The sequence below is a fragment of the Phyllopteryx taeniolatus genome, chromosome 13 (genome assembly GCF_024500385.1).
Source record: "Phyllopteryx taeniolatus isolate TA_2022b chromosome 13, UOR_Ptae_1.2, whole genome shotgun sequence".
Classification (NCBI taxonomy): domain Eukaryota; kingdom Metazoa; phylum Chordata; class Actinopteri; order Syngnathiformes; family Syngnathidae; genus Phyllopteryx; species Phyllopteryx taeniolatus.
In genome coordinates this window covers 23,864,802-23,886,746 of record NC_084514.1, presented here as the reverse complement: position 1 = coordinate 23,886,746, position 21,945 = coordinate 23,864,802, and the positions used below count along the sequence as shown (strand labels likewise).

The window sequence follows — 21,945 nt, the reverse complement described above, 5'->3', positions numbered from 1 at the left end:
ATTTGTCTTCATAATGGTGAATAAAGTTAGTTTTAGAGGGAAAATTTTATGCTCCTCTTTGATTTCACTTTTTAGAGCAGGTTAATAGTTTTTATTTTTTTTAAAATGCTTCTTTTTAGTTGGGTGTTTATTAGTTTCAGTATTACTTTTAGTTTTTTTTTATTTGGGGTATTTGTCAAGTGTGAGATAAAAAAAAAAATCAGTAAGTATTGTGTAACAACAAATAAATTACCATTAAAAATATATATATTCACTGTCTAACAGATGAACAACCATCCACAAATCAAATACAGGTACTGTATAATAGTCCACAGAATTTGAAATGCAATAAGTGCAGTACATAATACTGCTCCTAAGGATACATTAGATGCATCACCACATACAGTAAAACCATTCATGGGATACATGCTGTTGTATGGCCTTTTAAAAAATGTGTTTATATGTTTAACTTACAACAAATAAAATAAAGTTATTCTTTGCATGTTTTCCTTCCCTTGTTGCTAAATGGCAAACTTCGCAGGTAGACTTTCAGATTTGTGACTGTTAGATAGCTAGACAGATAGAAAGTATCCATCCATTTTCTGTACCGCTTTATACTCACAAGGGTCACGGGCATGCTGGAGCCTATCCCAGCTATCTTTGGGCGCGATAGATAGAAAGTAAGTTTGCTTTTACCTGCTGTATCTCCAGTCAATGTGCATCCAGTCTGTTTTTTGTTGTTTTTTTCTGACTCCATGATTACTGTAACAAAGCTTTTCTAGTTTTCCTGCTGGCAGTAGTTCAATCACCGTCTCTGTTCTTTATCTATAGATTTATCCGAAACAAATACATTGAAAGTCAACGCCGAAAGCTCATGTATAAATTAATTGACAAAGACGAAAACGAAGGATATTTTCGCTAGAATTACAGTGAGTTGTAATTAGTTTTGCAAACGTAAAATGTTATTTTTGTTAATGTTTTTTAAAAACATTCTCGCTTTTATTTCGTTGAAAATGTTTTTTATATATACAACCCCAATTCCAATGAAGTTGGGACGTTGTGTTAAACAAATAAAAAGAGAATACAATGATTTGCAAATCATGTTCAACCTATATTTAATTGAATACACTACAAAGACATTTAATGTTCAAACTGATAAACTTTATTGTTTTTAGCAAATAATCATTAACTTAGAATTTTATGGCTGCAACACGTTCCAAAAAAGCTGGGACAGGTGGCAAAAAAGACTGAGAAAGTTGAGGAATGCTCACAAACACCTGTTTGGAACATCCCACGGGTGAACAGGCTAATTGGGAACAGGTGCGTGCCATGATTGGGTATAAAAGGACCTTCCCTGAATTGCTCATTCACAAGCAAAGATGGGGCAAGGTTCACCTCTTTGTGAACAAGTGCGTGAGAAAATAGTCGAACAGTTTAAAGGACAATGTTCCTCAACGTACAATTGCAAGGAATTTAGGGATTTCATCATTTACGCTCTATAATATCATCAAAACGTTCAGGGAATCTGGAGAAATCACTGCATGTAAGCGCCAAGCCCGAAAACCAACATTGAATGCCCGTGACCTTCGATCCCTCAGGCGGCACTCCATCAAAAACCGACATCAATGTGTAAAGGATATAACCACTCAGGAACACTTCAGAAAACCAATGTCAGTAAATACAGTTCGGCGCACACACACACACACACACACACACACACACACATATATATATATATATATATATATATGTATATACACACATATATACACACATATATATATATATATATATATATACACACGTATATTGAAAGTGAATAAAACACTGTTCTTGACATCTGTTGTATGTGGGAATTAAAGGATTGATCCTGATCAAATGTAACTCCAAGATTCCTTATGGTGCTGCTGGAGGGTAATTGCAAAGCCATCTTGAACATTTGAGGGCCACGGACCATAATTTTCGTTTTATCTGAGTTCAGAAATGTATTTAGATTTTATTTATTTGAGCTGGGATAGGCTCCAGCACTCCTGCGACCCTTGTGAGGATAAGCGGCTCAGAAAATGGATGGATGGATGGACCCTTCTTTATCCAGGTAAGGCAATTGAGGACCAATTCTCACACCTACAGCACACCTCACCACTGATTGAAAGTCTTCAAGTAAATCATTGCTTTACAGAAAATCATTCAACTGTTTGGGAACTAGTGTCTTGAGAATTTTGGACAGCACACGTTCTGATCCTAACAGACTGCCAAGCAATTTCATCAAGTTAACAAAGTGTAGATTTGTTATGGGGAATTTATCAGGATATAAGAAAGCAAAAAATAAAAATAAATTTAAAAAATCCTCAGTTTGACAACTATATTTAATCAAGCAAAGTTTTTGTCACTTAGACAGTGAATATGATGTACAACCTGTAATATCTTTTCATAGACCTCTAATTTCGACATCTTTTATTGTAGATGGTACCACTATGATCTTTCCCGTCATGCTGCTGAGGCACTCCTCTTGTCCAATGGAAGTGATGGAAGTTACCTCTTGAGAAATAGTAATGAGGGGCCAGGCTGTTTTGCGTTGTCTGTCAGGTCAGTTTGTATGATTATATAAAAAACACATTTTGCTTTTGTCTATACTTGAAAACATCCCTCCATTTTAGGTTGCAGGCAAAGCAGTCTTATTAGGGAAGCCCTCTCTGGGTATTTATTCCAGCTCCACCTGGGGAAACCTGATGTGTTCCCAGGCCAGCTGTGAGATGTACAGTAGTCCCTCCAGTTTGTCTGCTATTAGGCCTCCTCTTGGTTGTACATGCATAAACACCTCACTGGGGAGGCTTTTGAAAAATATGCCTCAGCTACCTCAGCTGACTCCTCTCAATGCGGAGGAGCAGCAGCTTTAGTCTGAGTCCCTCATGACTGAACTCCTCACCCTATATCTAAGACTGTGCCCAGGCACCATGCAGAGGAAGCTCATTTCAGCCAGTAACACACTTGGCTGCGTTCCACCCGACTAAATGCACAAGCTCATGGCTCAATCAAGCCATCAGACCAGATCAACAAATAGCTTTGAGTAGATTCTCAGCCCACTAAAGTGGGTATACTCCTTACTTCTTGGTTGTGCCTAGCAATTCTGTCTATAATGAACAGAACAAGGGCAGCCATGGTGGAGACCAAGATCTGCCATAAACAGGCTTGACTTACTGCTGGCAATGCGAGCCAAGCTCCTACTCTGATTGTACAAAAACCAGGTGGCCATTTTGGTTGCGTAATGATGTACCCACCACTAATTCTATTTCTAATTTCTAATCCAACCTGCAGGGCGAAGGATTCAGTAAAGCATTTCCATGTGACACGCAAAGACAATGGCTATGTGTTTGGGTTTAACACATTTGCAACCCTTCATGACTTTATCAACCACTTTGCCAATCAGCCACTAGTAGGCAGCGAAACAGGTACAACAACCACAGTTTTAACTCAACACATCCATGACAGTCACTACTTGTGGCAAGATAAGACTTTTCCAAGGTTTCCTGATTGTTCTGGGAAACAAACAGGAGATAGATGATAGAGACACACATTTTGTGACTACCTGGTCACGGTTTCAACTAGTTAAAATTGATTGCTGATTTCCATCCCATTAATTATATTTGTTTTTTTTATAGACTGTCCCTTATTACCCCAGCTTTGGGGCTATAAGAGACACTCGATTGTTTCAATGGATGTCCCTCTTTTGCCTCCAACTGGGGCTAGAGGGGAGTTTATTATTATTTTTTTAAAGCTACAGCTAAACAACAAAGGAATGTCTGGGAACCTCACAGAAATCTCATATTTGCTCTCAAAACATATCAAACATATCAAACTGATATCAAACATAAACTTGAACATCGCAGTTATATGAGTTTGCGTCTAGTGCATTTACTTCCAGGACTCCTCTGTTGAGCTCTTTGGGCTTCCCAATTTTCTCTGTGACATTTTCTACTGGATACCAGAGGACATCCTTGTGTTCCGGACACTTGAAGTTCAAGCCACTTCTTACCATTGCTTTTAACAAGAACCTGTTGTTAAAAGTTCTTTCCTGACATTTTCTTTTTTTTTTCACAATTTTTTTTATTTCTTCACACCTTCACAAATAAATATCATGACAATCCATTGGCCTCCCCACCGGCTGCACGTCACTAGCCATTTGACGAGCATTTTCTCAAAATCCTCGCCAATGACTAGTGGTTTGCCAGGAAAAGATGTACGCCATTTTGATTCTTCCGATGTCTTTGGATGACTGTTCAGGGAATTCCAAACAGTTGTGCAGCTTTTATTTAGTTCATTCCATTGTCTACAGCGTTTATAGCCTTCACAATGTATTCTTTTGCATGTGTTTTGCAAGTGCTGGTGCCCAGCTTTGGTTTGTATTAATGCTCCATGATGTGTCCATTATTACCCCAGAAATGTGCTTGCCTTCACCCTGGGGAAAAAAAACAACATTATTTCATAGAATAACAGTACCATAATAATAGCTCAACTACACTTACCCGATAGTCTCCAACATCCAGAAACAAAGTTCTGCACACCATCAATTTTTCATGGCTCTCACTAACATTTATATTTTCATCTCAATGCTGCACAATGCTAACCAATGTACGAGGTTGGAGATTTTTTTTGCAAAGCAGACGATAAAAAAAGCGATGAAATAAAATTCTGAAAGATTTTCCTTTATTACCCAAGATTATGGAGACCAGCATTGGAAAAAAACATAGAATCAGAAATAACTCCAAATGTCTCAGATCACTGTGCCAAGTGATCACAATTATTAAGCAGTAATGCAAGTTGTGTACTTGTGTAAACATGAACATGAGATGGTCTCTGATATGATTAGTACTTGACTATGAAATAATTTTCTTCTGTTTTTGGACAAATAATATAATACATTGCTCATTATTAACGTGCATGTTTCTAAAAGAATTACTATTTGAAGCTCCTGTTGCTCATTACAATTAGAAATAAGAAGAGACAGTTGAATCAATCATGTACTTGTTTTCTTAACATAGCTGCTGTTCTTTATTATAATCTCCCCATGTTTTAGGAACTCTCATTGTGCTCAAGTATCCGTACCCATGGAGAGTGGAAGAGCCATCCATTTATGAATCTGTGCGGGTTCACACAGCTCTGCAGACTGGACGCACAGAAAATGATCTTGTGGCAAATGCTCCCTCAGTATGACACTCAAAACCTCAGATATGATACGTAATGATTAACTTTATGACAAACCTGGGTGTTATGTTCATTAAAAGGTCTGTTACTAGCCAAAGCAGCAGAACGAAGGCACGTAAACAGTCTTTCTGATGTGGCAGCTCCCAGCGAGTTCCCAGTGCAGTATTCAGCAGTGCAGTATAAGATGATCTTATGTTACATGAACACGGACAATTTTACAGCGATTAAAATTCCAGTAGCCTCTCTTGTACTAGCTGCACATTATTGTGTGCGTCCATGTTTATGTTCCAGGGGCTAAGAGATTTATCAGTTCCGGTCAATCTGTTTTAGTTCTTCTTGTTTTGCTGTCTTTTTTTACTTTATAAGCTTAATTTTCACCGAGTATGGATTGTAATGTACAGGGAATATTGTCTAATATTATTGCCAAAAAGCATTTTTACTAATATAGGCCTGACCCTAATAGACACCAACCAGAACCTATAAGGCATGTGAAGGACTACATAAAAATAGAGTCTTTAAAACACCAGACACAATGAGAATGAAGTTGAAAACAACAATCTATTGAAGATCAACATTGGTCACCTGAATTTTCCTTTTAAAAGTCAATTGTGTTTCCAGCTCGGTACAAAGGAAGGCTATCTACTGAAACAAGGAGCAATTGTAAAGGTATGGGGAGCAGTAAGACGTAATCCTAGCCATGTCTCATATACTGTTATGTGTATTGTTGTATGCTTCATGTGTAGTTATTTACATGTATTATGTTATTTCACATGCTTGGTTTGCAGAGCTGGAAGCAAAGATGGTTCACACTAAGCAGAAATGAACTGAAATACTTCAAAGACCAAGTGGTTAGTTTGGGTTCTATTTCATTAAATGGCTTGCAATCCCTTGGGCTTACACCTACAGCACATTGTAAGAACTGTTTCTTTGTTGCAGTATGAGGAGCCCATTCGAACCCTGGACCTAAAGGCATGCTCTGCAGTCCAGTTTGACTACTCTCAAGAAAGAATCAACTGCTTCTGGTAAGGGAGTGGGAATCATTGAGTGGGGAAATCCATGCATAGTTTCTGCCTGTATCTCATTGAGGATGCTATAATTGCCTCGTTCGGATGAGTAATAGTCCACCCTTGCAGGGTTTCCTTTTAAAGATGCTCCACAGGTTCTCAAAAGCTCACAGGAAGATGATGGCCACATCCTGTTTTTTTCCTCCCATTATACCCATAGCAGCCACAGCTTCAATGACATTTTGTGCATCATGGGTTGGTGTGGCGTCTTGGAAGATAATTACTTTACTTCAGAAAGCACGGTTCTTTTTGTACCATGACAGGAAATGGTCAGTTAGAAAAGCAGAGGGCTATTTTGCATAGGGCATTTTGACACCTTCAGTCATCCGAAAGGGGCCTACCATCTCACTCCCCATTATTCCCTTCCAAAAGAGCACTCTGCCAACTCCTTCCATCTGGACCCTCAGAAGTAGCAGGTCATTGAATCAGTGAATAAAACGGAGCTAACTGCAAATATTTCTTTTTGTGAGATTATTTAGTGGTGGCCTAATACAGCTTTTTGCAAGACTGCAAGCGTTTGTAGGATCCCTTCTTGGGACACCAGCGGCTCAAATGGTTGCTGCTCCTCGATGCCCTTTTAACATCTTACAGATGTCGTTTTAGAAATCGCTTATGCTAACAGTTAATGGAAAACCCTATTGACAGGATAGCTAATATTAGCGTTTGACCATGGGAGCGATTTACCTTCAAAGTTTGAATATTCACACACAAGCGCCATGGTAACACATACAGCTAATATAACAATACTCAGGGTCATATAATCTTCCTAATCTGTGACAAATGAGTTTTATTTAAATTATAACGTGACTTTCTTCTTCTACTCTTTTTTTAGCTTACAGTATTTTCTTTTTTTATCCATTCATCCCTCCATCTTTACCGCTTATCCTCACTAGGGTTGCGGGCTGCTGGAGCCTATCCCAGCTATCTTCGGGCGGGAGGGGGGTTACACCCCGAACCGGTCGCCAGCCAATCGCAGGGCACATAGAAACAAACAACCATTCACACTCACATTCACACCTACGGGCAATTTAGAGTCTTCAATCAACGCATGTTTTTGAGATGTGGGAGGATACCGGAGTGCCCGGAGAAAACACGCCCAGGCACGGGGAGAACATGCAAGACATTTTCACAAACTATTTAGGAAAATTAACCCAAAAAAAGCATATGCCCAATAATTTTGAACAGCGAATATATGCCAGCTCTGTGAATGCCTGGCCAGCACCCCGGGGTACACACCTTTTGCGCGACCCTGAACAGGATAAGCAGTGGGTGGATGTTTCTTGTAATATAAAAAATATAAAATATAAATTTTTGTTTAAAGAATAATGGGCCTCGTTTACTATCCCTGTACGCACAGATTTGTGTTTAAATCGTGCATAAGCACATTTGACGCACAAATATGTGAATTATCAATGTTTGTACAATGTATTTGTTTTTGTTCGTGCTCTGCGAAGAAATCTAGAACGGACCCTACTTACGCACAAATAATGGAGCAGCTTCGAAAAAACATCAAATGCGGATCTTTTGCCTAAGATGCACTACATATTGTACTACAGTCATTCATAAAAACAATAATAATAATAATTTTAATGACAACTTAAATCTGGAATTGGCTAATGAGTTCACTAATGTCCTAACCGTGAAAAGGACACTTCATCACTTTTACCCTCATTCCATTCAAATACTTGTATGTGCTGTACGAATGTGTGCTTGTGTGTATCCACCCATGTCTGTGTGTTGGCAGTTGTCACGCAACGAGCAGATTGCATTAGTTCATGCTTTGATCGCGCACACGGAAAAGCCATAGAATCGCTCGCATTAATCCAAGGCTTCAGAGTTTGCATGTCGATCAAGTACACATGCACGCTACAAATCTCGAAAAAAAAATTCCGAAATTTACAGTTGACAAACGATTGTCAAAAAGATCAGAGACGCACACGTATCCGCTGGCCTGCTTGTGACATAACGGCGAGTGACATGGCTTATATATTTTCTGTCGCTTCCAATGCTAATTTAATCAACTTTATCAACTACAAATGTCTCTTTGCTGTGCTATATTTATGCCTTACTATTTTAACAACTGGGCGGCACGATGACAACTGGTTAGCAGGTCTGCCTCACAGTGGTGAGGTTGGGCGTTCAAATCTGGCCTCGGCTGTGTGGAGTTTGCATGTTCTCCCCCTGCCTGGGTGGGTTCTCTCCGGGTACTCCGGCTTCCTCCCACACCCCCAAAACATGCATGGTAGGTTAATTGGCGAGTCTAAATTGCCCGTAGGTGTGAATGTGAGTGCAAATGTTTTTTTATATGTGCCCCGCGATTGGCTGGCGACCAGTTGAGGGTGTACCCCGCCTCCTGCCCGCATATAGCTGGGATAGGCTCCAGCATACCTGCGACCTGAGGAGGATAAACAGTACAGAAAATGGATGGATGGATTTTAACTTGTGCAGTGTTTGTTCATTGTGCTGTATTTGTCAGAATCAGAATCATCTTTATTTGCCAAGTATGTCAAAAACATATTTGTCTCCGGTAGTTGGAGCCGCTCTAGTACGACAACACAGTCAATTGACAGAGAATACTTTTGAGACAAAGACAAAAAACACAGTCACTGAGCAATATATGGTTACCAGTAATGTGGTAATGCCGGTACAATTTATTTTATTTTTTCTTGACAAAAGTGCAAAAAGATCTAGCAATTAGAGCAGTTTGAAATGACTAATAGAACAATAGTCTGGTGCAATGACCAATGTGCAAAGGGCACAGAGAGTTCAAGAAATGTATGCAGTTTAAAGTGACAAGTAGTGCAATAATCTGGGACAATATCGATTGTGCAATTATTGCAGATGCTACTCAGGCACATGAGTAGCAGTATTGGTCAACAACATATGCAAATAGTACAGCGTGGCGAGACTACTACAGTGAGTTCACGAGTAATGTATAATTGGCCCGACAGAGATGTGACAACAAACTCAAGACAAATAAATTGGCAGCATGTTGCAATGGAATTGTAAGTTAACTGTTTGCATTGTTCGGTAGCGCTTACCTGAGGGAAGGAGCTGGAAGAGGTTGTGACCAGGATGTGGAAGGTCCAAGATTATTTTGCATGCCCTTGTCTTAGTTCTGGCAACTTGCAAGTCCTCAAGAGTGGGTAGGGGGGTACCAACAATCTTTTCAGCAGTTTTGATTGTCCGTTGCAGTCGGAGTTTTTCCTTTTTTGTAGCAACACCAAACCAGACTGTGATGGAAGAACACAGGACTGATTCGATGACTGCTGTGTTGAACTGCCTCAATAGCTCGTGTGGCAGGCTGTGCTTCCTCAGAAGCTGTAGGAGGTTCATCCTCTGTTTTGAGGATGGAGTTGATATTGATCTCCCACTTCAGGTCCTGAGAGACTGTAATTCCCAGGAACTAGAAGGTCTCGACGGTTGACACAGGGCAGTCGGACAGCGTGAAGGGCAGCTGTTGCAAAGGATGCCTCCTGAGGTCCACGATCATCTCCACAGTCTTGAGCATGTTCAGCTCCAGGTTTTGTCAGCCGCACCACAGCTCCAGCCGCTCCACTTCCCGTCGATACGCAGACTCGTCACTGTCTTTGATGAGTGTGGTGTGGTCTGCAAACTTCAGGAGTTTGACAACCGGGTGCGTTGAGGCGCAGTCTTTCGTGTGTGTAGCGCGAGAAGAGCAGCGGAGAGAGGACACAACCTTGGGGCGCCCCGGTGCTGGTTGTGCGTGTAAATGAGGTGCTGTCCCCCAGCCTAATCTGCTGTGTCCTGCCCATCAGGAAGCTGTAAATCCACTTACACGCTGAGCTGGAGAAGCTTGGAGGATAGGAGTTCAGGGATGATGGGGTTGAACGCAGAGATGAAGTCCACGAACAGGATCCTTGCGTAGGTCCCCGCTCCGTCGATGGTGTTCTAGGATGAAGTGCAGTCCCATGTTGACTGAGTCATCCGCAGACCTGTTTGCTCGGTACGCAAACTGCCAGGGGTCCAGCAGGGGACCGATGACGCTCTTGAAGTGGTCCAGCAGGAGGAGTTCAAAGGACTTCCTGACCACAGATTTCAGGGCGACAGGCCTGTAGTCATTCAGACCCGAGATTGCAGGTTTCTTGGGGACTGGGATGATGGTGCAGCGTTTGAAACAGGATGGTACCTCGCACAGTTTCAGAGATCTATTGAAGATCTGTATGAAGACTGGGGCGAGCTGGTCCGCAAAGACTTTGAGGCAGGATGGGGACATAAGGTCTGGGCCTGCCGCTTTGTTGATCTTTTCTTGTTTGAAGATGTGTGAAAATGTTATTTTCAAATCTGTAGTAGGTGTTCAAGTCGTCGGCTCGTCTTTTATTTTTTCTATGCATGTTTTGTCTGCAGCATTGATTAACATCATTATTATATGTTGTCAGTTTTTGTGTTTAGCAAGATATAAGTACGTTTTAGGGCCACGTCTCGCAACGCTCAACCTTTGCGCATTGGCTAAGATGTGTCAAACAGATGCCCTAACCTATAATTCCATTACAACAAGCTGGCAATTTTTTGACTTGAGTTCGTTGTCACATTTCTGTGGGGCCAATTATGTATTACTCGTGCACTCACTGTAGTTGTCTCGCCATGCTGCACTATTTGCATATACTGGCCACTCGTGCCAGAGTAGCATCTGCTCCATTTGCACACTGATTGAGGAGTATCTGTAACATTTGCACAACCAACATTGTCCCAGATTATCGCACTACTCGTCACTTTAAACCGCATACACTCCTTGAAGTCTCAGCGCCCTTTGCACAATGGTCATTGCACCGGACTATTGCAATATTAGTCATTCGAACGGCTCTAAGTGCTAGAGGACTGCACCTTTTTGCACAATTGTTTTTTGTCAATATCTTTATGTCTCCAAAGTGTTCTATAAATTGTTGTACTAGAGCGGCTCCAACTACCGGAGACAAATTCCTTGTGTGTTTTGGACATACTTGGCAAATAAAGATGATTCTGATTCTGATTTTATAGGGAAAGAGGAGCACAGTTTATGAAAATTGAAACGCACCAGGCGCAAGCCTGTCATTTTGAATATATTCTGATTCATTAACATACACACAGTGGTGCAAAGGAAATTGGCCGGTAAGCATGTGTCATGAATGTGATGGTGATTTTGCATATAGGCTCAACTTGTGCACAGAGTAAGAACATTTCTAGGCATTTATTAGTGAATTAGGCCTAATGGATGGAAATTGTGACCTGTAGATGTGAACAAAGGAACTCCCTAACTATGTGCCATGGACATGTTGTCATACTGTTATTCCAAAATTCTTGCAAAATTACAACGTTGAAAATTATGACCTTCCTGTACTCAAACCAAATCTATATTGCCTCCACAGTCTGGTGTTTCCAGAGAGAACATTTTATCTCTGTGCAAAGACTGGTGTGGAAGCAGATGAGTGGATCAAGATTCTCAGATGGAAATTGGTGAGCTTTTCTACACTTCATGTTGCACACAGTGCTGTTAGGAAGTGTCACATTTAAACTAAGTCAAACTACTTGAAGGCCTCTCTTACTATATACCGGTGCAGTTCTCAGACCAATACAAAATTTTTTCTGAGCATTTTCTGAGCGTCAATTGTAGGGGAAGTTGCAACATACAGTAGATTGAAAAAGTATTCATACCCTTTTTTCCCCACATTTTGCCACCTTACAACCAAAACCCTAAAGTTTTTTTTATTGAGATTGTATGTGACCGACAACACAATGTAGCAGATAATTGGAAAGTGGAACTGAAAGATAGTTTTTTCCATTTTAGCATATATTGTAAAAATCTGAAAAATGTGGTGTACATTTGTATTCAGTCCCCCTGCGTCAATACAGCTGCAAGTCGTAAGAGTATGTCTCTTCCAGCTTTGCACATCTAGACACTGAAATATTTGGCCATTTTTCTTGTCAAAATAGGTCATGCTCAGCCAGATTGGATGAAGAGCATCTGTGAACAGCAATTTTCAAGTCTTGCTATGGATGCTCAATGTGGTTGGGGTGTCAAAGTCATTTTAGTTCGCGGGCCCCATTCACCCCAATTTGATCTCAAGTGGGTCAGACCAGTATATCCGTGGCCTTATACGCTATAAACAACGACAATTGAATTGTTTTACCATTTTTTGTGTCCACATAATAACAAGATTTGGGAAAATATTTACATTTATTGACTATTATCTTGTTGAAAATCCTGTTTCAAATCATATGTGCGATCTCAAATGTGTAATCTCAACAATATTATGAATCGGGGTTTTCATTTACAGTTGCAATTTACAGATCACAGTAGCTCTGTAAACTGTACCTTTCATAAACAACTTATTTAGAAATCATTTTAAATGTACATAAATTTCCACATCCATCTGGACATCTTGAAAGGCTCAACTGACACATCGCACCTTAGAAACTAAAGTGGGCACTTTTCAGCATGAAAGTGCAGTTATGCCTCTGTCTTGTACAACGTAAATGTATACAGGCAGATTGACAGTGTAAATAAATAAATTAAGTCAAATTAAAGTATTAGCTATGTCTATTAAGGACGAATCCACAGTAAGTGCAAAATTAAATTAGCTGCTTATTTAATAGTCATCCAAGTAGATTGCCATAAAAAGCTAAAACACAATTATATGGTTAGCATTAGTCTGCACAAACAATTAGCAAGCCCTCTCCAACTATTAGCATGTATCTCGCTTGTAGCCGACATCTGACTTTCAGCTTTTCCTGTCTGGGAGTTGTCGCCACAGCGAGTCACTCACATGATTTGTTTGTCTGACGTAATCCAACCATTTTTATCCGGGCTTTAATAAACCCGTGTCCCAATTAACTTCACGAACTAGTTTTTAACTGTACACGTGCACGTGAAATTACTCAACAAATACATGATACGATACATACTGTATATAGGCATTGCTTCACACAAAGTCTCACGCTCTTATTGCATATGGATTGGAGGCAAGGCTGCACCCCGCCAATCTTTTCTCTTTCTACTTTGGGCGTGTCACGTTACACGACTCACAGCACTTCCGATTCCACAGTGCTTGCGTCAAAATAAAAGCATGAGTTTCAAAATAAGTCCATACAGTCCCGTTAAAAAGTATCGGCTTCCTTCTCAAATTCTTACATTTTTGCATCATTTCCCAAATGTAATGTTTATGATCATCAAACAAATGTAAATATCAGACTAATATAACCCAAGGGAACTTAAAATGCTGTTTTTAAATGGTGATTTCATTTATTAAGGAAAAAGAAACTATTAAGTTACCTGACTCAGTGTGAAAAAGTAATGGCTACCTACACCTAATAACTGCTTGGGCCATCCTCAGCAGCAACAACTGAAATCAAGCGTTTTCTATAACAAGCAATGAGTCTTTCACATCACTGTGGAGATATTTTGGCCCACTCTTTCTTGCAAAATTGTTTGAATTTAGCAAAAATGAAGCGTTTTCGAGCATGAACGGCCTTTTTAAGGTCATGCCACTTCATTTCACTTGGATTCAAGTCTGGACTTTGACTAGGCCCCTCCAAAACCTTCATTTTGTTTTCTTAAGCCATTCAGATGTTGACTTTCTGGTGTGTTTTGGATCATTATCCTGGTGCAGAACCCAAGTGTGCTTCAGCTTGAGGTGACAAACTGATAGCTGAACATTCTCCTTCAGGATTTTCTGTTAAAGAGCAGAATTCACGGTTTCAATAAATCACAGCAAGTTGTCCAGGTCCTGCAGGAGCAAACAGCCTAAGACCATCACACTACCATCACCATGTTTGACTGTTGGTAAGATTTTCTTTCATCTGAAATGCTGTGCTACATTTGTGCCAGATGTAACGAGATACACACACCTTCCAAAAAGCTCAACTTTCATCTCATCAGTCCGTCCATCCATCCATTTTCCGGACCGCTTATACTCACTAGGGTCACGGGCGTGCTGCAGCCTATCCCAGCTATCTTCAGGTGAGAGGTCGGGGTACACCCTGAACTGGTTGCCAGCCAATCGCAGGGCACATACAAACAAACAACCATTCGCGGTCACATTCACACCTACGGACAATTTAGGGTCTTCAATCAACCTACCACGCATGCTTTTGGGATGTGGGAGGTACCCGGAGAAAACCCACGCAGGCACGGGGAGAACATGCAAACTCCACATAGGCGGGGCCAGGATTTGAACCCCGGTCATCAGAACTGTGAGGCAGATGTGCTAACCAGTCACGCACCGTGCCACCTCATCAGTCCATATGCTGGAATATTCTCCCTAGTCTTGGAAAACATGTTTTTCCAAAGTTCTTTTTTGTTTTGTTTGTTTTTTTGCAAAAGAAACACAAACCTTTGAAGCACAGTGGGCGACTGGCTAGCAAATTGCCTCACAGTTCTGAGGACGAGGGTTCAAATCCGCCCTTACCTGTATGGAGTTTGCATGTTCTCCCTGTGCCTGCGTGGGGTTTCTCTCATGTCTCTCAACCTCCCATGTCTGAAAAACATGCATAGGAGGTTAATCCAAGACTCCAAATTGGCCATAGGTGCGAGTGAGTGAGTGCAAATGGTTGTTTGCTTATATTTGCCCTGTGAATTCTAGCCACCCTGTGAATTCTAGCCACCAGTTCAGGTATGGGGAGAGATGATTTTTCAAATCCACAAATATATCGACGATTTACGTTTTTTTCCCCAAATCTACAAAATATGTGCACGTTTTTCAAATTCACAAATATATCCGCGATTTACATGTGTTTTTTAATGTGTGTGCATTTATCATTACTTATCAGTTGTAAATATTCAATCTTGCTTGTGAATTGTTGGAGGTGTGTTGATGGATCAGCGGGCACGCGCATTTATTTTTGAGACAAACATAACGCAGTTTCAACTTGAAAAAAAAAAAAGTGTGGGCGGCAGTGTTGCTGTCTCCCTTGAGAGCATAGACGACAGTCGGGCAAAAAGGTATTTAGTCGGCCACCAATTGTGCAAATTCTCCCACTTAAAAAGATGAGAGAGGCCTATAATTTTCATCATAGGTATACCTCACCTATGAGAGACAAAGTGAGGGGGAAAAAAAAAAATCCAGAAAATCACAGTGTCTGATTTTTAAAGAATTTATTAGCAAATTATGGTGGAAAATTATTTGGTCACATACAAACAAGTAAGATTTCTGGCTCTCACAGACCTGTAACTTCTTTAAGAGGCTCCTCTGTCCTCCCCTCATTATTGTATTAATGGCACCTGTTTGAACTCATCAGTATAAAAGACACCTGTCCACAACCTCAAACAGTCACACTCCAAACTCCACTATGGCCAAGACCAAAGAGCTGTCAAAGGACACCAGAAACAAAATTGTAGACCTGCACCAGGCAGGGAAGACTGAATCTGCAAGAGGTAAGCAGCTTGGTGTGAAGAAATCAACTGGTGGAGCAAATCTTAGAAAATGGAAGCCATACAAGACCACTGATAAGCTCCCTGGGTCTGGGGCTCCATAAAGATCTCACCCCGTGGGGTCATAATTATCACAAACACGGTGATAAAAAAATCCCAGAACCACATTGGGGGACCAAAGTAACAAAGGCTCCCATCAGTAACACACAACTCCAGGGACTCAAATCCTGCAGTGCCAGACGTGTCCCCCTGCTTGAGGCAGTACATGTCCAGGCCCGTCTGGAGTTTGCTAGCGAGCATTTGGATGATCGAGAAGTGGACTGGGAGAATGTCACATGGTCAGATGACAGTTTGTAGGATGAAAGAAAAATATAACTTTTTGGTAAAAACGGTTTGGAGGAGAAAGAATGCTGAGTTGCATCCAAAGAACACCATTCCTACTGTGAAGCATGGGGGTGGAAACATCATGCTTTGGGGCTGTTTTTCTACAAAAGGGACCAGGACGACTGATCTGTATAAAGGAAAGAATGAATGGTGCCATGTATCGTGAGATTTTGAGTGAAAACCTCATTCCATCAGCAAGGGCATTGAAGATGAAATGTGGCTGGGTCTTCAGCATGACAATGGTCTCAAACACACCGCCCGGGCAATGAAGGAGTGGCATTTCAAGGTCCTGGAGTGGCCTTGCCAGTCTCCAGATCTCAACCCCATAGAAAATCTTTAGAGGGAGTTGAAAGTCTGTGTTGCCCAGCGACAGCCCCAAAACATCACTGCTCTAGTGATCTGCATGTAGGAATGGGCCAAAATACCAGCAACAGTGTGTGAAAACCTTGGGAAGACTTGTGAAGACAGAAAATGTTTGACCTCTGTCATTGCCAACAAAGGCTATCTAAAGTATTGAAATGAACTTTTGTTATTGATCAAATACATATTTTCCACCATAATTTGCTAATAAATTATTTTTAAAAAATAAAAAAATTCAGACAATGTGATTTTCTGGATTTTTTTTCTCATTTTGTCTCTCACAGGTGAGGTATAACGATGAAAATTACAAGCCTCTCTCATATTTTTAAGTGGGAGAACTAAATACTTTTTGTCCCACACAGTGGGTACGGAAAGATTCCCCCCTTAAATTTTTCACTCTTTGTTATATTGCAGCCATTTGTTAAATTATTTAAGTTCATTTTTTCCTCATTAATGTACACACAGCACCCCATATTGACAGGAAAAAAAAGTAATTGTTGAAATTTTTGCTGATTTATTAAAAAAGAAAAACTGAAATATCACACAGCCATAAGTATTCAGACCCTTTACTGTGACACTCATATTTAACTCGGGTGCTGTCCATTTCTTCTGATCATCCTTGAGATGGTTCTACACCTTCCTTGGAGTCCAGCTGTGTTTGATTAGGAAAGCCACACACCTATATAATACCTTACAGCTCACAGTGCATGTCAGAGCAAATGAGAATTGTGAGGTCATAGGAACGGCCTGAAGAGCTCAGAGACAGAATTGTGGCAAGGCAGAGATCTGGCCAAAGTTACAAAAAAAATCTGCTGCACTTAAGGTTCCTAAGAGCACAGTGGCCTCCGTAATCTTGAAATGGAAGACGTTTGAGACGAACAGAACCCTTCCTAGAGCTTGCTGTCTGGCCAAACTGAGCAATTGGAGGAGAAGAGCCTTGGTGAGAGAGGTAAAGAAGAACCCAAAGATCACTGTGGCTGAGCTCCAGAGATGCAGTCGGGAGATGGGCGAAAGTTCTAGAAAGTCAACCATCACTGCAGCCCTCCACCAGTCGGGGCTTTATGGCAGAGTGGCCCGACAGAAGCCTCTCCTCAGTGCAAGACACATGAAAGCCCGCATGGAGTTTGCTAAAAAAACACCTGAAGGACTCCAAGATGGTGAGAAATAAGATTCTCTGGTCTGATTAGACCAATATAGAAATTGTTGGCCTTAATTCTAAGTGGCATGTGTGGAGAAAACCATGCACTGCTCCTCACCTGTCCAATACAGTCCCAAAAGTGAAGCATGGTGGTGGCAGAATCATGCTGTGGGGGTGTTTTTCAGCTGCTGGGACAGGGAGACTGGTTGCAATCAAAGAAAAGATGAATGCGGACAAGTACAGGGATATCCTGGATAAAAACTAGACTTTACACCAATTTTATCGGGCTGATCGGTATTGGCCGATATTTAGCATTTTATGCTGATCGGCTTTAATGTCATAATTCGCCGATCCGCAAAAGACATATACTCCGCGTCGCTGCGTGCACGGTATATTTGAATCCAAAAGCTAGTTTATTTTTAGCCTTGCCGCGTGTCTTTTGACTAGTACTGTAAATATCTGACGGCCAATGAAGTTATTTAAAAAAATAAATCAATAAATTAAAAATGTCGGCAGTGTGGGACCGACAACACGTCGGAGACAGACAACATGTAATGCCGGATCAGACTACAAGACAAAATTTGCTCTTTCACGATTGCACTATGTCAGACTACTGCAATAAAATCTTGTATTCTGATACCACCGCATCCCGTTTTTTATGATCACTGGGCTTTATCTTGTCAACTCAAATACGCTTTATCTTGTCAACTCAAATGCGACCGGATACACTCGTTACTGTGGCGACGACAACAAGAGTGGAGCGAGCCGACTGTATTATAAGGACAAAATGGGGAAAAACGTGTGTTGGTGGTCACCGGTGCTCAGGACAGGAGAGGACGTTCGTTTAAGGCATGCTTTAGGTATGTTCATGTACTTTTAATATGATACGGCTCACAAGCAGGCAATAAAAAAAAAACGTTATGTAGCCTAGCAAGCTACTGCTAGCACGAACAGTTGGACGTAAACATGCCGCGGTTCTGTCGAATCATGCTCTAAAGTTTGGTGTGGGTGAAGTCATTTCATTAAAAATAATTTCATTACACTAAGTTAGCACCCATTATTTCTGTCATGTAATGTTGGTTTGACCTGACTGATTAGAATACACGATCTGACGCGAGCAGTGATTTCCAACCTTTATGATATACCATTAATTACTGTATTTACTTCCTGCCATCTAATAGAAGACCATTCATTAGTTGTCTGTCACTATGCCTCACTGGCATATATAGAGGAACAAAGATACATTATTTATTGTAAATATAATTTTTTGAGCAATTAAGTACACAAGTATGTACAGTAAATGAACAGGTCATTTAAATGGACACATTCCTCCATCTTGTGATCGGATCGGTGATCGGTTATCGTTTTTTTAAACTCGCTGATTGGTGATCGGCCCGAAAAATCCTGATCGTGTAAAGCCTAATGAAAACCTTTGAGGTGGATTTTTTTGCCTGTGGTTCCGAGTCGGAGGTCACCCGGGAGAACTCCGACGTCCGTCGGGCATGGGATGAATGAAGACTTTGAGACACTTGGCGTTTGGGCTAATTCGATTTATTGAACAAGCCTTAGTGTCATAACAGCTGCTTACATTGCCAGAACAACGAAAAATCCCCCGAAAACCCCTGGAGCTCAGTTTATCAAGGTTTAATTCTCTGGGCGTGGAATTAGCCCCTCCCTGGCCGCACCCGGCAGATGGCCGTTCCTCATGACCATATTTGGAATCACACTCGCCTGCTGGCGCCTCACCTTCTAGCTACGCTCACACCCAGTTCCCTCATCTTACAAGATGCAAAACAATCCTCTTTGCAGACCGGGACACCTGTTGTGAACCCAAGACATGTTACTATCTGGGCGGAGAATGAAAACCCTAATAAACATACAAATGGTTGAAGGAAGTCCTTTGATGTAGAACTTCAATGAAAAGATGGTTGGCTTGAATACAGATCTCCAAACATTTGGCCCTTGCAAAGGAACTCTGATTGTGGTACTATTAAAATATACTACACCTTCTCCAGAGTGCTCAGAACCTCAGACTGGGCCGAAGGTTCACCTTAAAAAAAGACAATGACCTTAAGCACACAGCTAAAAGGAGTGGCTCCAGAACAACTCTGGATGGAAGAAGAGCCTTTGTTCTTTTTGGTCAGCAGTGGTTTTCGCCTAGGAACGCTGCCATGGATGCCATTTTTGCCCAGTCTCTTCCTTATTGTTGTGTCATCAACACTGACCTTAACTGAGACAAGGGAGGCCTGCAGTTCTTGAGAAGTTGTCCTGAGTTCCTTTTTGGCCTCCAGGATGAGTCATTGCTCTTCTCTTGGGGTAATCTTTGTAGGCCACTCCTGGGAAGGTTCACTACTGTTCCATGTTTTCTCCATGTAAGGATAATGGCTGTCCCTATGGCTCACTGGCATCTTAAAGCTTTAGAAATCGCTTTTGTAACCCTTTCCAGACTGATAGATGCCAATTACTTTATTTCTATTGTTCTGGAATTTCTTTGAATCGTGTCTTTTTTTTCTCCCCCACACAGCTTTTTTAGATCTTTTGTCCGACTTGACTTTGTCGGGACAGATTCTGTTTGATTTCTTGATTGAACTGGTTTGGAGGTAATCATGCATGGGTGTGATCAGTGAAAAATAACTAAACATTGTGATTAGCCACAATTAATTCATGATTTAACAAAGGGCGTAATTACTTTTTTACACAGGGGCAGGTAACTTTGAATTTTTGTTTTTTTAACTTAATACATTTTGTCACCATTTAAAAACAGCATTTAAGTTCACTTGGGTTGTATTTGTGTGATATTTATTTGTTTGATGATCTTAAATATTAAACTGGGGAAGCGATGCAAAAAAAATAAGAATTTGAGAAGGGGGCCAATATCTTTTCACAACAATGTATGTATAAATGAATTAAAACTTGCCTGACGGGCAGAACAATGCCCGTGGGCCAGATTGGAGCCCGACGGGCTGGTTCTGGCCCACGGGCAGTACGTTTGACACCCCTGCTCAATGAGATTTAGGTCTGGACCTTGACATGGCCATCCATGAATGTTCTTTTATCTAAATCTAAACAATTCCATTGTAGCTCTGGCTTTATAATTCGAGTCATTGTCTTGCTGGAAGATTAACAGGCTTTTCCTTCCAAGATTGCTCTTTATTTAGCTCCATCCATCTTCCCATCAAAGCATCCCCACAGGATGATGTTGCCACGTTTCACAGTGGGGATGGTGTGTTCAGGATGATGAGCAGGGTTGGTTGTCCGCCACACAGCGCTTTGAATTAAAGGCCCAAAAGTTAAAAAACTTTGGTCTCAACTGACTAAAGCACCTTCCTCATGTTTACAGTGTCCCCTACATTGCTTGTGGCAAACTGCAAACGGGACATCTTATGCCTTTCTTTCAACAATGGCTTTCTTCTTGCCACTCTTACATAAAGCCAGATTTGTGGCATGGATGACTTCCTAGTTGTCCTGTGGACAGATTCTCCCACCTGAGCTGTGGATTTCTGCAGCTCCTCCAGAGTGACGATGGGCCTCTTGGCTGCTTCTCTGACATGTGCTTTCCCCACTCATTCTGGTGGTTTAGGGTAGAGGTCGGCAACCTGCGGGCCACGGGCCGTAACAGGGCCACCGAAAAATTATATCTGGCCCGCCAGCTGACGTTTGTCAAGACACGATAGTCAACCGGGCTAACTCCAGCGCAATGGCGGGGGAAAAAAGGCTGCTACAGCACTCATTTCACTTCCTTGTTACAGTATTTAAGCACCTGATTAGCTGCGTAACCCATGTGACGTACCGACGTCAGAAGAAATACACTGTTTGGCTGACTTGCCCAAACGACAGCCTAAGTGACCGAAATGCAGCATCGCCGTTCAGTGCAGATGTCTACAAAACGGCTGCTGCGCCGGCTTTAACTGTTTAGTAGGGATGTACGTTAATCATACAAAAAAATAGTGGTGAAAACGAATGGGAATTGCAGGATAGATCATCGTCACTTCCAACGGACCTCGCCTGTCTGAACGTTGCTTTGCAATCGATCGGGCGAGACGTGCCCCTCGAGTAACGGGAGCAAACGAAGCTGTGCAGATGTGCATTGAGAAACCTCACTCCCCGATCCTTAAAGAGGGTGCTGGCCGCTGAGCTGGCGCCCTGGGATTTTAGCTCAGCGGTCAGCGCACACGTTCATAGGATTTTTACACGAATAACAGGTGTATCGACGTGATGAACTTTTGTAATTTTTGCTTTCGGTGAAGTTTGATGTAAATCTGACGATTAGATTGTTCTTGGCGTATTGTGGAATGAGGAAGAGAAAGTTAAGATATTTTACATTTAGACGTTTGATATTTGCCGAACATTCAGTTCATACACACCCGTACTCGGCCTCATAACTACATTTTCCACGATATCACGTGTAATATGTGGAGGACAATTTTGGGAACTCTTTATTAAAAATCACA

At 41.4% G+C, this 21,945-nt stretch overlaps 1 protein-coding gene across 6 annotated transcripts in view; it reads left to right on the top strand.

The window, feature by feature from the left end:
* Positions 1 to 21,945, top strand: part of dapp1 (dual adaptor of phosphotyrosine and 3-phosphoinositides) — a 62,994-nt gene that overhangs the window by 3,002 nt on the left and 38,047 nt on the right. For 2 of the 6 annotated variants that reach the window (XM_061794600.1, XM_061794605.1), the window contains exons 2-8: positions 2,443 to 2,565; positions 3,295 to 3,428; positions 5,054 to 5,184; positions 5,800 to 5,847; positions 5,967 to 6,029; positions 6,118 to 6,203; positions 11,612 to 11,699. In XM_061794600.1, coding sequence (XP_061650584.1) covers positions 2,443 to 2,565; positions 3,295 to 3,428; positions 5,054 to 5,184; positions 5,800 to 5,847; positions 5,967 to 6,029; positions 6,118 to 6,203; positions 11,612 to 11,699 — 673 coding nt within the window. Of the gene's footprint in view, positions 1 to 1,816; positions 2,075 to 2,442; positions 2,566 to 3,294; positions 3,429 to 5,053; positions 5,185 to 5,799; positions 5,848 to 5,966; positions 6,030 to 6,117; positions 6,204 to 11,611; positions 11,700 to 13,909; positions 14,026 to 14,070; positions 14,577 to 21,945 lie in introns of those variants that run through there. The other 4 variants (XM_061794602.1, XM_061794606.1, XM_061794601.1 and 1 more) reach the window with 4 other exon arrangements.